The sequence below is a fragment of the Thunnus maccoyii genome, chromosome 21, assembly GCF_910596095.1.
Source record: "Thunnus maccoyii chromosome 21, fThuMac1.1, whole genome shotgun sequence".
Lineage (NCBI taxonomy): Eukaryota > Metazoa > Chordata > Actinopteri > Scombriformes > Scombridae > Thunnus > Thunnus maccoyii.
The window spans coordinates 5,032,790-5,047,206 of record NC_056553.1 but is presented as its reverse complement, the minus strand read 5'-3'; the positions used below and the strand labels follow the sequence as shown (position 1 = coordinate 5,047,206).

The 14,417-nt window shown below is 41.1% G+C and overlaps 1 protein-coding gene across 1 annotated transcript in view; it reads right to left on the bottom strand.

Annotated features, from left to right (window-relative positions):
- Nucleotides 1-12,428, bottom strand: part of drosha (drosha ribonuclease III) — a 91,645-nt gene extending 79,217 nt beyond the window's left edge. The window contains exons 1-10 of the mRNA XM_042399097.1: nucleotides 12,232-12,428; nucleotides 10,333-11,188; nucleotides 10,176-10,244; nucleotides 9,357-9,657; nucleotides 7,385-7,526; nucleotides 6,248-6,408; nucleotides 5,636-5,716; nucleotides 3,116-3,202; nucleotides 2,748-2,834; nucleotides 62-133 (exon numbers count right to left, since the gene is read on the bottom strand). Coding sequence (XP_042255031.1) covers nucleotides 62-133; nucleotides 2,748-2,834; nucleotides 3,116-3,202; nucleotides 5,636-5,716; nucleotides 6,248-6,408; nucleotides 7,385-7,526; nucleotides 9,357-9,657; nucleotides 10,176-10,244; nucleotides 10,333-11,186 — 1,854 coding nt within the window. The 5' untranslated portion in view covers nucleotides 11,187-11,188; nucleotides 12,232-12,428. The remainder of the gene's footprint in view (nucleotides 1-61; nucleotides 134-2,747; nucleotides 2,835-3,115; nucleotides 3,203-5,635; nucleotides 5,717-6,247; nucleotides 6,409-7,384; nucleotides 7,527-9,356; nucleotides 9,658-10,175; nucleotides 10,245-10,332; nucleotides 11,189-12,231) is intronic.
- Nucleotides 12,429-14,417: the final 1,989 nt, after the last annotated feature.

Sequence of the window (14,417 nt, the reverse complement as noted above, 5' to 3'; positions counted from 1 at the left end):
AAACAAAGGGGGTGAGAAAGGGGAGAGAAAGAGCTGGGAGATAAAGTGGGGTTTTACTGACCTCCGGTGCCATCTCCTCTATGAAGTGAATGGTGTAATCTATGTTGAAGCGGATCACACGGCACAATGGAATCTGTGATGATGAAAGGGACGAGAGGAACGAGAGGAAGAAAGAACGGGCCGACTCATTACCATTGGCGTTAGGCAGAGGTTACAAGCTTTTCAAGGAAACTCATTAAAAACCCTCATCTACGCCCGTGGAGCTCGACCCCAAAACGGCACACACACACACACATGTAAAGAAACTGTACGTACGCTGCAGAAATCCTACTGTAGCTTACTGTAATATGTATAAACATGCACAACCTTTGGTTAATTTGAAAAACAAACATACAAATCACACGCTTCTACACACACACACACAGAGACAGGAACCTGACTCTTCAAATTTAAGTAACTCAAATCTCGCTAAATAGATAAGCCTGCGCTTCTGTGTTTAATCTCCCTAGTTACACGGTCTTTGTTGTCAGAGCGCGGGTGTCCATTTTAAGAGATTAACCTGGGAGCCACATTCGTTCTTGCCCATCCCAGCGGCTAACTAGCAGGAGGGGGGTGGAGGGGGGGGGGGGGCTAATATCACTCCCAAGGTTTCTAATCCCCACACTGCCACGAAGCGTTTACCCTGGCTTTTAACAAGGCCTGCTTAAATTATCCAGTTCAAATCATGGCTAATCCTCAGGGCTCTTTTCAAGCGAGACGGATATTGACCAAGTAGTTTAATATTCAAACATGCAGTAAAATACTAAGGGGTGGGACAATTATTGCAACATATCACAACATCTCCACTTGTATTACATTATCGATACACTGGCGCCGAGTATCAATACATCTTTGATTCAGCTACTTTTAATACAGCGCCACTACCCTCGGCTCCCTTACGGAGGCGTTGAACAGACTGGTGACAGTCGAATAGACCGCAATGCATGCGAGTAAAATAACCAGCTGCTGTCAGACTCTCAGTGTCCAGGCTGGAAAGTAAGGATGTGCAGAGAGCCCACTATTTGTATCTGTATTTGTTGAGGCAGCAAAATTATTTGTATTTGTATTCGAATAAAAGTGGAAATAGGCTTAAAAAAAATCCTGTTTTTGTTTTTATTAGACTTTTAATTTTTGGAAAATTAAAGTGTTACAATAAGTGTTTATGAATAAAACTTAACTACTATAAAACTTTACTCTTCACCTCATTGCAGACAGACCTCTAACTAACAAATATTTGTGCTTTGCCGAATAATGTATTTGTATTCAGGCAGACCCTTACTGGAAACACAGAGTCTGCTGGAGCTTTGACAGTCACTAGAAGCACATTTATGGCACTTTGTTAAAGTTTCTGTGTAGTACCAGATACTACGAGAGGTTAATGTTAAGCCTACCGTCGTCACACGTCAGCCCCGAATATCTCGTTAAGCTCTGAATATAGCGGTCAGTTATCGGCGGGTCGTGTATTGTGTTTACTGCCACGGAAAAGGAATAAATCTTTCGTTCACCGCGTCTCTTATCAGACTTGCTACCAGCAGCTCTGTGTGAGGCACAAACTGAGGCTACAGTTAGCAGTGTTGTGATATTTATACTTCTTAGATATCGTGATATATCTTACATTTAGATAGATACACGAACACTGTATACACACGAAATTGTGATATATATATCATGATTCCCAACCTTATAAACGCGTTGACACTGCTGGTTTATACAGATGCAAATATGTAAAAACACTTTGAACAGATTCCCATGAAACTGGGTTTGTTGGCGCCCTATCGATTCCTCGCTCCCTTTAAACTTCCTCCTTGGGATAAAAGTCGGGCGCCGAGCTGAAACGGCTAAAGAAAGAGAGGGTCCTTTTAAGTCATGACCTCTCTAATGTTTAACAGTCATTGCCGGGCCTTCAAAAAGCGAAAGAGAGGACTCTGCGACAAGGTCAGCGCAAGTGAGAGAAGAGCACTTTGTCCAGGCGACAAAGAGAGGCTGACCCGAAGCCAAAAAAAGCCCCGATGTGAAGTTACTTTTGAGGAGAGAGCGGAGTTAAAGGAGAGGTGGTTTCATTCAGCTGCTGAACTAAATTAGACGTGTCGCATTAACAGACATGTAGGGGGGAGGACGGTCGGCCACGTGGAGTGCTGTATCGAGAGCCGGGTAATAAAACCGATCATGGACCCGGCTGCTTTACATAGCAGAGCTTCATGCTGGCGGGCTCATACATCACAAAGAAGAGGGAATAAAATTAGACGTGGGTGGATTACCAACACTGAGCTATATGGCTGAAATGAATATAAAGATATTAATACATATATCACAACATGCCAAATGCATGAGAAACCCTTTGTACACATATAAAACCAAACTGTCAATCACACATTACTTGGAATTATTACTTCAGATGAGATTTTATGTATAATACATGTCTGTTTGTATGGGAAATGACAACCAATCACAATGTCTGTGAGCATTTTAAGCTTGTAAGCAACCTTCTAAACTTTCTACTTGACCTTTGTTAAGTTTAAGATGAATTGTTTGAATAAAACTGTCAAGAAAAGTAAGCAAATAAATAAATAACAATGACATTCAATATAAAAAAAATAACAGGCATAACAGGGAAAAATTGACTATACAGTGACAAACGCTGTCAGACATTTTTGTGGTGTTAAAATTCACGCTGTATCACCGGATAGTGAATGAAAAAGCAGGCTTACACTGGTGAGAGGAGTGTGGGAGAAAAGAGAAAAGCCTTCGAACAGGTACTCGTGGTCATCGTACTCGATCACCGTCGGCCTGTCAGTCTGAAACACAAAACACTTTAGCGACACTGCAACACGTTTATATGATATATGATATGATATATATACACAGCAATTACTGTTTCCATGATGCTGTAGAAAAATCCATAATACATCATTCAAAATCCTGCTGCTACACAAAACATCCCGCAGTAGAAGAAGAATACAGCGCTTGATTGTTGTTACATTCTTTAAGATCTGATAGTTGTTGCTTAAATTAGTGTTTTTGCAGATGTAGTTTCTGTCATTTTAGGATTTTGACAAAAAAAGAGATAAATCCATACCAGGAAGTTAGTGGGAGGAGACACGGTGATCCTGTAGTGGAAGAGTTTCCCTGCGTTGTTGTTCATTAGACGACACTTTTTCACATGCTGGAAAAAAAGACACACAACACTCGTTAGCTCACATGTGTGAGCTCATGATGCGTTTAACAGATAAAAAAAAAAGAAGGGAGATATGAAATGAAGACTTTTTGTTCACATGCAACAGTATTTTATGGCTGCAAATAGCAATTGTTTCCATTGTCGACTAATCTGACAGCTGCTTTCACAGTTAATCGTTTATTATATGTTAGAAAAAAACGTCACAGTTTCCCAACGTTCATGTTGACGTCCTTAAATGTTATATATTACATTTACAAATATATAAAAAAAGATAAAAGCAGGAAACTTTTTGCCATATTTGCTTAAAAAGGGACCTAAACTATTAATCAAAATAGCTGCAAATTACTTTCAGTGATGTGATTTCTACCACGGACCAAATGTTTGATTAAATTTTAAAAGATCTGCTTTTGTTTTCACAGATTAATGCAGTCACACAAAAGGATCTTGTAAAATCTAAACGTTATTACAGTGATGGCAGAGACGTGACATTTTCCAGTAAAGACTGACATCCTTAAGTACAACCACACAGCCCATTTATAAACCCATAAAAAAAAAAAAAAAAACATCTAATTGACTAAGCATTTCCAGGTCAACATAGACTGTAACAAGTAATTAGTTCATTAATTGACTACTAGGAGGGCAGCCCCTTGTTCATTTTACCAGCATAATAGATTTGGGTCATTCTGTGTCAAATCACACAGAATCCAGGAAAGTGGTTTCAGCATCGTCTCAGATTTTGTCTATAAAATGTTTGGATCCTAAAACTAAGACCTGTAATATATCTTTGTTCAATGCCAATGTTTTTATATTTTATCTGGGAAGCCATGTTTGGCCATTAAGTATTATTCCTATCCTCACCAGACTTTACAGAATGGAAGACAAACATGTTCTCAGTATGACTGAAGCATTAAAAGCTTATTGATTTTCTATAAGGAAAATAAAGGCAAAATGCCTAAACAAGAGTGATATCGAGGGTACTATAAACCCATTTTTTTGCAACCATATGGTATCAATCATTATTTTTTCTTCAAATACAATCTTTTATTAATTTTGTGCCAATATTTGAGGTCTCTACCACTAAAGGACATGAAGATATTATGAATAAGACAAGGCGTCGAAGCATTTTTCAGTCATTTTCATAAGACGTATGTATGTTGTATGTTCATTTAGTGTACAAAGTGTCCCTCCATGTTCCCTTCATAGATAAATAAACATACTTAAAGGCATTGTTTTAACTCTTATTATCTGTACTTATGTGTCCCAGCCTCTGAAATATTGATTGGAGTAAAGAAACACATGTTTACAATGGGTCGTTAATCAATAATTAATAAACACATCCGACCCTCTATGTGGAAACACATTTAGCTGCTCCCACTGGAGCCTGAGAGAGAGAGAGAGAGAGCCATTTAGGATGCCACTTATTCCTAATTATACCAGAGGTTTTATCCAAATATTTCACTTATTCTCAATATCCGGGACACAATTCCCATCTCAAATGCCCTCTGTTCCGATGAACATACTGAAAACATGTTTATCTTTCATTTCTTACATTCCTATGACACACTGCAATAATCATGAGACACAAAAAAGTAATCCAGAAACGGACGTTTTTCTGCCACAGATAAAATATAAATCTCACTTCAGTGACTATTTTTGTATGAAGGAAAAACAGAAGGACATTAGCACTTTGTACCCTTAATAACCAAACCATTTTAGCCCTATGAGAATGACCAAAATATGCTACCATGCCTTGTTTTATTCATAATATAGACATTCATGATGTAGACGAGGTTTGAACAAAATCAGAGACGATGGTGCAACAACCTTATCTGATTTAACACTTAATGACCCGTTTAAAAGATACAGAATCACCTTTAAATAATGCTAACGTGTCTGTAGAAGTAGCTGGTGAGTAGAAATCTTCTACAACTAAAACTTACTTATTGTTGTCTGGGGGGGCGTTGATGTTAATTTAACACCCTGCAAAACACATCTTCATAGATCAACACACTCATTAAGTAGGCTTGAAGTAGTCTGTGACCTTCATCGGTCTCTACCGGCAACCGAAAGGAAGATGCTTAATACTACGATATTAAAACCGCGTTGTGATTTGTTGTTTGTTGACTTTGTTGTCAGTTGAAGATGCAACTAGCTGAGAGCTTTTTTTTTACTCCAAATCACAGGAGAGCCAGAAAGTGAGTCATAAAAAACCCAGAAATCTCAGCTCCTGGCAAAATAATCAATGAGTCACCGGCACAGATCGACTCACCGGCGCTTTAGGACGTTCGAATCGTACTTATTGTCTCTTAAATACAACAGAAAACAGCCTCTGTATCGAGGGTACGTTTAGGGTGACTAGAATAACGTCTGTGGCGGAACTTCAAGGTTATGAAAGGCTGATTTATTCACGACGTGTCATACCTCCTCCCCCGGGTAGATGCTGTGGCGGATCCCTGTACGTCTGGCCTTGGCGCTGCACTTACACAAGGGACCATCATTCATCTGGACAGAGAGAATTTTTACGTAAATCAGACAGTAGTGCTTCGCTCGCCGTGTGTGTTAACATCTATAAACCTGCTACTACCTTTATTTTCCTCACTGGAGTTTTGTTATATCATGAAAAAAAACTTCTCTGAATAAGACATGTTCCAGCTAGCACTTTAAAAAAATAAAAAATACTGGCCTTCAACTACACTTGAGAATTCATTGCCAGTCATGCACTTCAACAGTAGGAAACTACAGTCTTGTAGAGGAAAAACATTAGATAGACATCAGCGCTGATGGGCTGCAATTTACTTTTTTTTGGTAGATCCACTTCAGCCTCAACCTGCCTCTTCTACTGGACTGATTGATTTCCAATATCTCCTAGAGTGATTTTCATAACTTCTAGAGAGTAGTATGAAGTAGTTCTCCTTCACTTCCACTGCAGGAGAATCTCTTTGTGAACGTGAGGAATGTTCTGATTTATCGTAAAGCGTTTTCTGACTGTGTTACATAAATAAAGATTATTATTATTAGTAGTAGTAGACCAACCTGGCCTGGGTCATTATACCACAGCTCCTCATGCAGGCGGTCAGGGTGAGCCTTTTTTCTCTTGATCTCGGCGATGACATCAAAAACCTCGGAGTCAGAGCTGCTGGAGCAGGTGCTTCCTTCGCCGTCTGACTCACAGTCTGAGTCACTGCTGCTGTCATCTGGAAAAAAAACCAAAGTGCAAAAGGCTCTTTAATCAGCCTGGGGGGTGAGGAGGAGGAGGAGGGGGGGGGGGGGGGGTTGACAACTGAAACATAATTCAGTGAGTGAGCCGGAGCTGGATGAGTGGTTAAGCTCCCCCCCCTTGCTCAGCTGCACCCTCGTTGAGTATTATACAACAGAAAGTGTCGGTAAAGCGATCTGTCAAAATACTTTCAAACTGTGTGTACTTTACTGTCGGCCCCTGACGGCTCCGGCGGAGGAGTAATTATCCACACAATGCCGGCGATACAGCGCAGCTCTCTTCATTTATATTAACGGTATGTTTCTTTAGGCTTTAGCTTACCAATCGCTACATTAGATTCATTAAACCTTCTTTTTCATTACTATTACAGCCGACTACAGACTTAAATGCATCAACGTGGTTAAAAGGAGCCGTACAGTTGCTACGATGTTGACATCTGGCACTCAAGTTTTCTTTTCTTTCTCTCACACTTGTCGCTCTGCCTTTTCTGAAAAGAAAACCCTCCCACCGAAATGAGGATTATATAATTACCAGTCAGTTGGATTGTTTCTGGCTCTCAGCTAAACAAAGTCTTCACTTCTTATCAGCTTTTCGACTCAAGTGAAGCCAGTGGCCCCCAGAGCGACATATTTAGCAAATTAGATCTCCCTGAGTGAGATTTATACTATGGAGACGCTGGAGGAAGACGATGGAGCTGACAGCCCTGCAGATAACGATCATGAACGTTGAACTTAATCTCTGCTTCAGTCGAACGCACTGCAGGTTTTTATGGATGTCAATAACAACAGATTGTCAGCAGATGTATGAGCTGTTTGCTATTTAGTTGTTGCGCTTATAGAAACAACTAATACGCCTGCAAATCTCAGAAGGTGAAAATTTGATTGACTAATCAATCAATCAATGGCTGCAACAGTAAACGAGGACGATGATGATGACGCAGGATCACTGCTCACCTGGATCCTCGTCCAGCTTGGTCTTGGGTGGGTCCCATTTGGGTCGAGCCTCTTTAGCTCGCTCCTGTCTCCTCCCCAGTTCCTCCTCGAAACGCTCGTACAGGTCCCGGAGTTTACTGGTCCCCACTACTGTGGAGTCTCCCTGGAGTAAACCAATACAAAGAAAATATGTTGACGTATGAATGTTACATAGAAGCTTCCTTTTAAGTACAGTGGAGTTTGTTTTATACGTGTGACGCCGCTACGATTTACTGGATAAGTGTGTCACCGAATGGTTCAGAGCAGTGGTGCCCAACCGCTGGGCCGCGGACCGGTACCGGGCCTCACAGAAAGAATAAATAACTGACATTATTTCCCTTTTATTTATTATCTAAGTCCGAACGATGTTTTATTTTGAAAAACGACCGGATTCTCCCCATTACATCCGTCTATGATTTACTCTTGACGCTTGTCTCGGTCACGTTACCATAGCAACCAGAGAGCGTTAGGGATGCAGAGAGGATGTTACTCATGTTATGTTGTTGGCGCGATGTTACGAGGACGCTGCTGATAAAGTGGATAGTGGATTCAGGTTTATTATTTTATTTTGAAAATACCGCAGTTTTTATGCCGGTTGTATTTATCTGCCGCATCTCAAAGGCCGCTCCATGAAAATACTGTCTGACATTAAACCAGTCCGTGGCGCAGAAAAGGTCGGGGACCTCTGGTTCAGAGGAATAAGCTCTGAAGTTATTAATTTTACCTAAAGAGCGGGAAATATTTGCATTTACCATCCTTACATCTGTTTGTAAGTGACCCACATACTACAGCTCAACATTTATATTCATTTTGGAGACTCTATGATGTTTCTTTTAAAGCAGAGACACATCCAGATGTGAGGTTCTCCAAAATAAAAGCACAACATATGAAAAACAAAATGTAATTATTTCACTATGAATGAAACAAGCTATATATGAATATATATAGCTTGTGCCACCTGCACTCTCAACGTCATCATTGTGATTCAACACTTTTGGGACACCTACACTTATTCCCACAGCTTGTATTTTCACTGTTAGTGCAGAGAAGAAAGAGACACAGCAGTACTGAATCTCTTAATGGAGAGGTGGAAAAAAAAAAGAAAAAAGTTCTTGACATTTACCTTTACTTTGGTTTTATTGAGGGATTGGTCAGGTCTTGGCCAGAATGTGTAATTTGTGGTAAGAAAGTACGAAGCAAGCATTCAGAAATGTTAAAAGGTCAGCTTAAAAAAAAAAGCAGCTGGAAATATCCAAAAATATCCACAGACATCAGAAATGTTTGAGAGGGTAGGTAGTGATTTGCAAAGTGCTATTGAGGTGTCTTTGAGTGCTCGATACTAACTGAAAGGCTGAAAAACTGTAGTCGAGAGCGGCGCCGAACTCTTTAACACCCTGAAAGACGGAATTGATAAAAAATAGCAGACGGGAGGAAAAAAAAAGGAAAAAGTTTCCTTTGCTAGTCGGTTGGATAAAACAAGTCTCTGCTCAGCGTTAATGAGCGATGCTAAAGGGAAACTGGTGTTTTTCATTTTCCCATCCTTTTGTTTCTAATGTGGACGACAACTTTTGAAACTGGTCCAGTATTGAGTGAGAGTGCCTCAGCCGGGAGCCACAAAACATGTTGTAATGTAACCCTTTGGGGCCAATAGAGCTGCAAAATAGATGGAAAATATGGTTGAAAAATACTGAAGTTTAACACATCTATAACAATATAGTCAAAGACATTTATACGGTTATGGACTCATCTGGACAGAGAGAATTTTTACATAAATCAGACAGTAGTGCTTCGCTCACCGTGTGTGTTAACATCTATAAACCTGCTACTACCTTTATTTTCCTCACTGGAGTTTTGTTATATCATGAAGCTCTTGTAAATGGTTACCAAGTGTATAATAACAAGTATAACAACCAGCAACTGAAGACAGGAAAGATAAACTCAAAGGTAACAGTACCACTTGGTCCATGGGGTCGTTGGAGTAGTAGTTCTCGGCGTGGGTGCAGCGGATCCAGGCGGGTTTCAGTAGCTCCTCTTCTTCTTTCTCATCGTCCCCCTTCTCCTTCTCCCTCTCCAGCTCTCTCTCTCTCTCCCGTTCCCTCTCTCGGTCTCGGTCTCTCTCAGCGAAGGCCTCCTCGGGGTCTCTGCTCCTGACGGACGAGTAGCTGCGCTCTCTGCTCGCGCTCGAGGAGCCCTCCGACCTCCGCTCCCTCTCCTCTTCCCAGCGGCTGCGCTTCCTGTCTCTGCTCGTTGACCGGCTGCGAAGCACAAATAAGAAAAGAGGATCGCGACGAGCAGAAACACAATCATGACCGATTTTTATAATATGGATAAAGAGCCGAGTTCAGGTCATGTGACGTCAACTTAGCCAGTTCCGTTTGCTAAATGAAGACCATGAGATACGACTGAAAGTCATTCTCACTCATCGCCTGAGTATCTCTGATGTTTACTTCTAGGATCATTCAGGACTTTTCAGCTTCTAAAGTATTTCCAGTTAAATAGACATACTGTCACTGATCCCTGAAGGACATGATCATGAAGCCATTTCATAACCAAAGAACACACAAGCACTTCAAAAGGACTCGGATTACAAAAAGGAAAATATAATTAAAAAAGCAATCTCTGTAGAATGTTTCAACTGCTGTAAAAGGCAAAGACACCTTATTCATCCTAAACTTACTGAGCTTAAGAACATTAGACACAAAAAAATACAAGAATTATAAGAAAGGATGGACGAAAAGGTGAGACAAAGACAAATAAGTGACTACATGTGTACCTGCGAGGTCTCTTTCTGTGCCTGTCGGGCGACTGGGATCTCCGACTTTCTCTGTGACGATACCTCTCTCTGCCAGCACACAAACACACGGTAGTCAGAAGAGGATTATTTCACAGATTAATCTCAATCATCAGGAAAGCTACTGCCGTCTGCGTACCTGCTGCGATCCCTGCTCCTGTGTCTGGGGGAAGTCCGTCCTCTATCATATTCGGACCTGTACCGCCCGCCGTCTGGCCTGCTACGCCTGTCTGGACTCCTCCCGCGATCCTTCCTCTCTCCGGAAAACTCCATTTTATGCCTATCGCCATGGCTACCGTAGGCATAGCTCTTCTGCCTGTGGTCGTCGTGGCGATACCCCCTTTCTGGAGACCTCCGGTTGTCCATGGGTTTCTCATACTTGTACTGCCCGCCGTGCCTGAAGCTGTGGTCTGGTTTGAACGAGTTGGGGCTTTGGGTGTACCCGGGGTTGAAGGTGGGAGGAGGGAAGGGAGGATGGGGAGGATGGGGGTAGTTCATCGAGTACGGAGGGTGGTAGTTCATAGATTGAGAAGCCATGGGAGGAGGCATGGGAGGGTGCGGTAATGGCGGCGGGGGCACAGGCGGCATCATGTAAGGGTGGTAGGCGTTCTGAGCGGACACCTGGGAGCCTGCGGTGGGGCCACCCGCGGAGCTGGGCAAAGGAGGAGGTGGGAAGTTAGGTGGAGGTTCGGGAAAGCCCTGTCGCACAGGGGGCTTGGGGAAAGGCGGGCGCACCGGGCACGCGTTAAGAGAACTGGGTGTCTGGGAAGGCGCTGGAGGAGGGTACTGCATGAAATCAGAGTGCGGAGGCATGTAGCCGCTGTTTCCGTGGTAGCCTGAACTGGGAGGAGCCTGAGGATCGTAGTGGTACGGGGGCACCGGAGGCTGGGGAGGGGGCGGTCTCAGGTTGGCGGGTCGGTAGTTCTGCGGGGAGCTGTGCTGGCCGGGGGGCATCCCTCCTCTGGGACCCCCACGATCCTGATGGAAAGACATGACTGCAGACAAGACAATCACATTAGAACTGACATCTACTCTTATACCACATCAATGACACACAAGTAAATACACCTACATCAAAGTGTTATTTTACTCAGCTCACTTGAATTACTTGCAATGCACATTTATTAACAACATTAAGGTTTAAAAGTCCCTGACTCTTACTCTCAACAGTGGAAAACTTGTTTTCAGTCCTGTATCAAAGTCTGTTTCCCTTTCACATACAGTTTCCTACAGCGCTGTCTCTTATGGTTGAGGTTAGGGCTTTATTTAGGTTATCATTAGGTTAGGAGTTATGGTTACTTTCAGATTAAGGTGAGAGGAAAGAGACACAACACCGGTACTATTCACCTTACTATTAGAATGAACTGCAGCAAAAACTGAACTAAGAGACTCTCATTCTTATGAGGAACTTTAAGAATGCATTTGATGTGGTTTTAATAATAGTTTTATTGATGTAATAACTGACTGGACTGTGTGAGTATTGATTATTTTGAGCGACTGACTCAGTTCCCAGGTCTCTCAAATGAGATCTTGATCTAAATGAGGCATCCTTGAAAAAAAAATTAGCCTAAGCTTAGCAAAATGACATTATTATGATGTTAATGTGGCAAGCAAACACCAATTTTTCTCTGCATTCTCTGAGCAGGTTGATGTAAAAAGTTTAAAACAGAAGCACCGAGTTATGTCATATCACAATGTCATGTAATTAAAGCTAAAAGCAGTGATAAAAACGTTGGTTTATTATTTACGTGTGTAGCAGTATGAACACCGTTAACTGAATTACTTTGCACAGATGTGAGCTTCAGTAGCTAAAGCTGCAACAGATGCCAATAAAACAAATGTTTAACCAAAACACGCACAAAGCTACTGAAGCTAACTGAGTTAATGTTGCCGTTTAGAAAAGAAAGTGGTCACTCTGGGTGAGTATTATTATTTTTCGAGCTATCAGCTATAATAAACATCCTACTAGCTTTCCGGGTGACATGTTCGATTAGCAAGCTAGCTAGCACATCATGACAGGATGAACGTAAGAAATTACCTTTGAAAATAAGGAGCACTAGCAACAAACGCGTATCATTCCGTCTTTACTGCTGGTTCAAAAACCTTCCAGTCTAAACTGTCTTAACCGGGGTTAAATTAAACAAGATTGAAATGAAGTATACTATGCAGTATAACGGGTTAACGCTGCCAGTTGGGTACCACGCTGTCCGACTGCCTGTGTTTCTAGTCGGAATTGTTACGGAGATGCGCACGGATGGACCAATCAGATTCAGCGATTTGGTCATTGGCCAATGACAGAGCGTTATGGTTTTAAAGAGTTTCTCGCCGGCTTTGATATCTGTAGCGCAACTAGTAAACATCAGAGACGGTTTAGAAATGTTATAGAGCATCTTTGTAAACTTGCAAAAAAAAATATATATATATATATATTTACAAGAAAAGAAAAATTACTCAACGTGGGAAATTTGCGTGGAACTGCCCACATTCAGTGGGAAACAACACGGCTTCTCCCATATAAATGTGTTGAAATAAGTGCATAATAACATAATGTAATATATATCCCACCAACAAATTGTTTCTATTTATTTATTTATTTATTATTGCTTGTGCCTTTTGTCCTGTTACTACGTTGACTGTATCAACAAATTGGAAGTGAGGTCATGTCTTTTATGTGATCTTTATGTCATTATGATGCCTAATTGTTTTCTGTTATTGTCTTAATGTCACACATGTTGTAAGTGATGCTTTCTATAATTAAAGTGATGGAAGAGAAAACAAGATCACTTTAGCGCATAAACAAACACTTTCTCGTGTAGTAAAGTAGAGGACTGTGTTATCAGGTAAAGAAAAAAAGTTAAATTTAAACTATTTCCTTTACAATGTGGCCAATTAGAAATCAATGTACATAAATTCTCCTGATTATTGCTGTTTTATTTGACACTTTTGCATCAATGCTCATGAAATATGAAATTGACATTTCATCACAAACCTGCATTTACTAAGTGATGTATCTGCTTTGTAATTGTAAAGCCTGTAATGTGTCAACCCTGTCGTCCAGGGAAAATCTGCTTAATTGAATTAAAATTTATTGCCTTTAATTTTCCATTTTTATTCACTCTGGCAGGTCTGATTATTTTCTGACTTTTTAAATACATGCTGTATCACATTTATTAATTTTACATGTTTAACATTTCTGTGGAGCAGACTGAAAATAAAGATAAAGCATTTTCTACCTAATATGTAGCCACAATTAAATACAGCATCACTGTATTTAATAACAGAAAAAAAAAGTTTTATTACAAGATAATTACTGTTAACTGAGTAGTGAAGAACTTGTTTGGCATTTCAGAAGATCCATGGAAGGAAATCAACTAATACAGGTTAAGGCTTCATCTCACAGGCTCCATTTATACTTTTAGTCTGGCAGCTGTGTGTGTGCGTGTGTGTGTGTGTGTGTGTGTGTGTGTGTTGTTTCATAAAAATTATACACATTTACCAACTATATTTCCTTTTTTAACTATATTTACTGTACTTGTGCGCTGCAGCCACTAGAGGGCGGCAGAGGAATATTTTGAAACTGCCTGACAATGAACTGATGCAGCATTACCATGGAAACATCACACATCATCTCCAGAACGGATGAGGCAGAGACTACACCACCACACATCTAACATAGTACATGTGTTTCTTAAGGCTAAACTCTGTTACTGCATTCTTAAAGAACCTGGGGAACATTCTGGCCTCAATCCATTCAGCTTCTCCCGTATCATTCTGAGTGGGGGAACCTATTACGCTTCTGCTCCGTATTGATCTGACCTTATCTCAGGAGATGTTGGTCTGAATACATGACTCACAGCCCAGTTGTTAACCTCGCTGTGCAGTAGCGTTGCTGTGCCCCCCCCCCCTGCTGTGATGTTATGTACCACACATTCTGGCCAGATAAATCAGTGTGAAAGACCAAGGTTAAAGTGCACAAGCCCACACAGTTTGCTCGGAGGAGACGCCTACATTCTCTTCTGACCACTAATCATCCAGCTTGTGTGTAAAAACAATTGAACTGCTAGTTAGAGTCTTACAAGTCAACATGACAAGGCTGCAAAGAAAGATACACTGTTGCTCACTTAGCTGCAGTTTATTGAGACATCCACCATTGACGTTTCAAGCTCTTCTTCAGACTAAACAAAACATAAACAGTTGCTATCTTAAATAGATTAAATAGGCTCC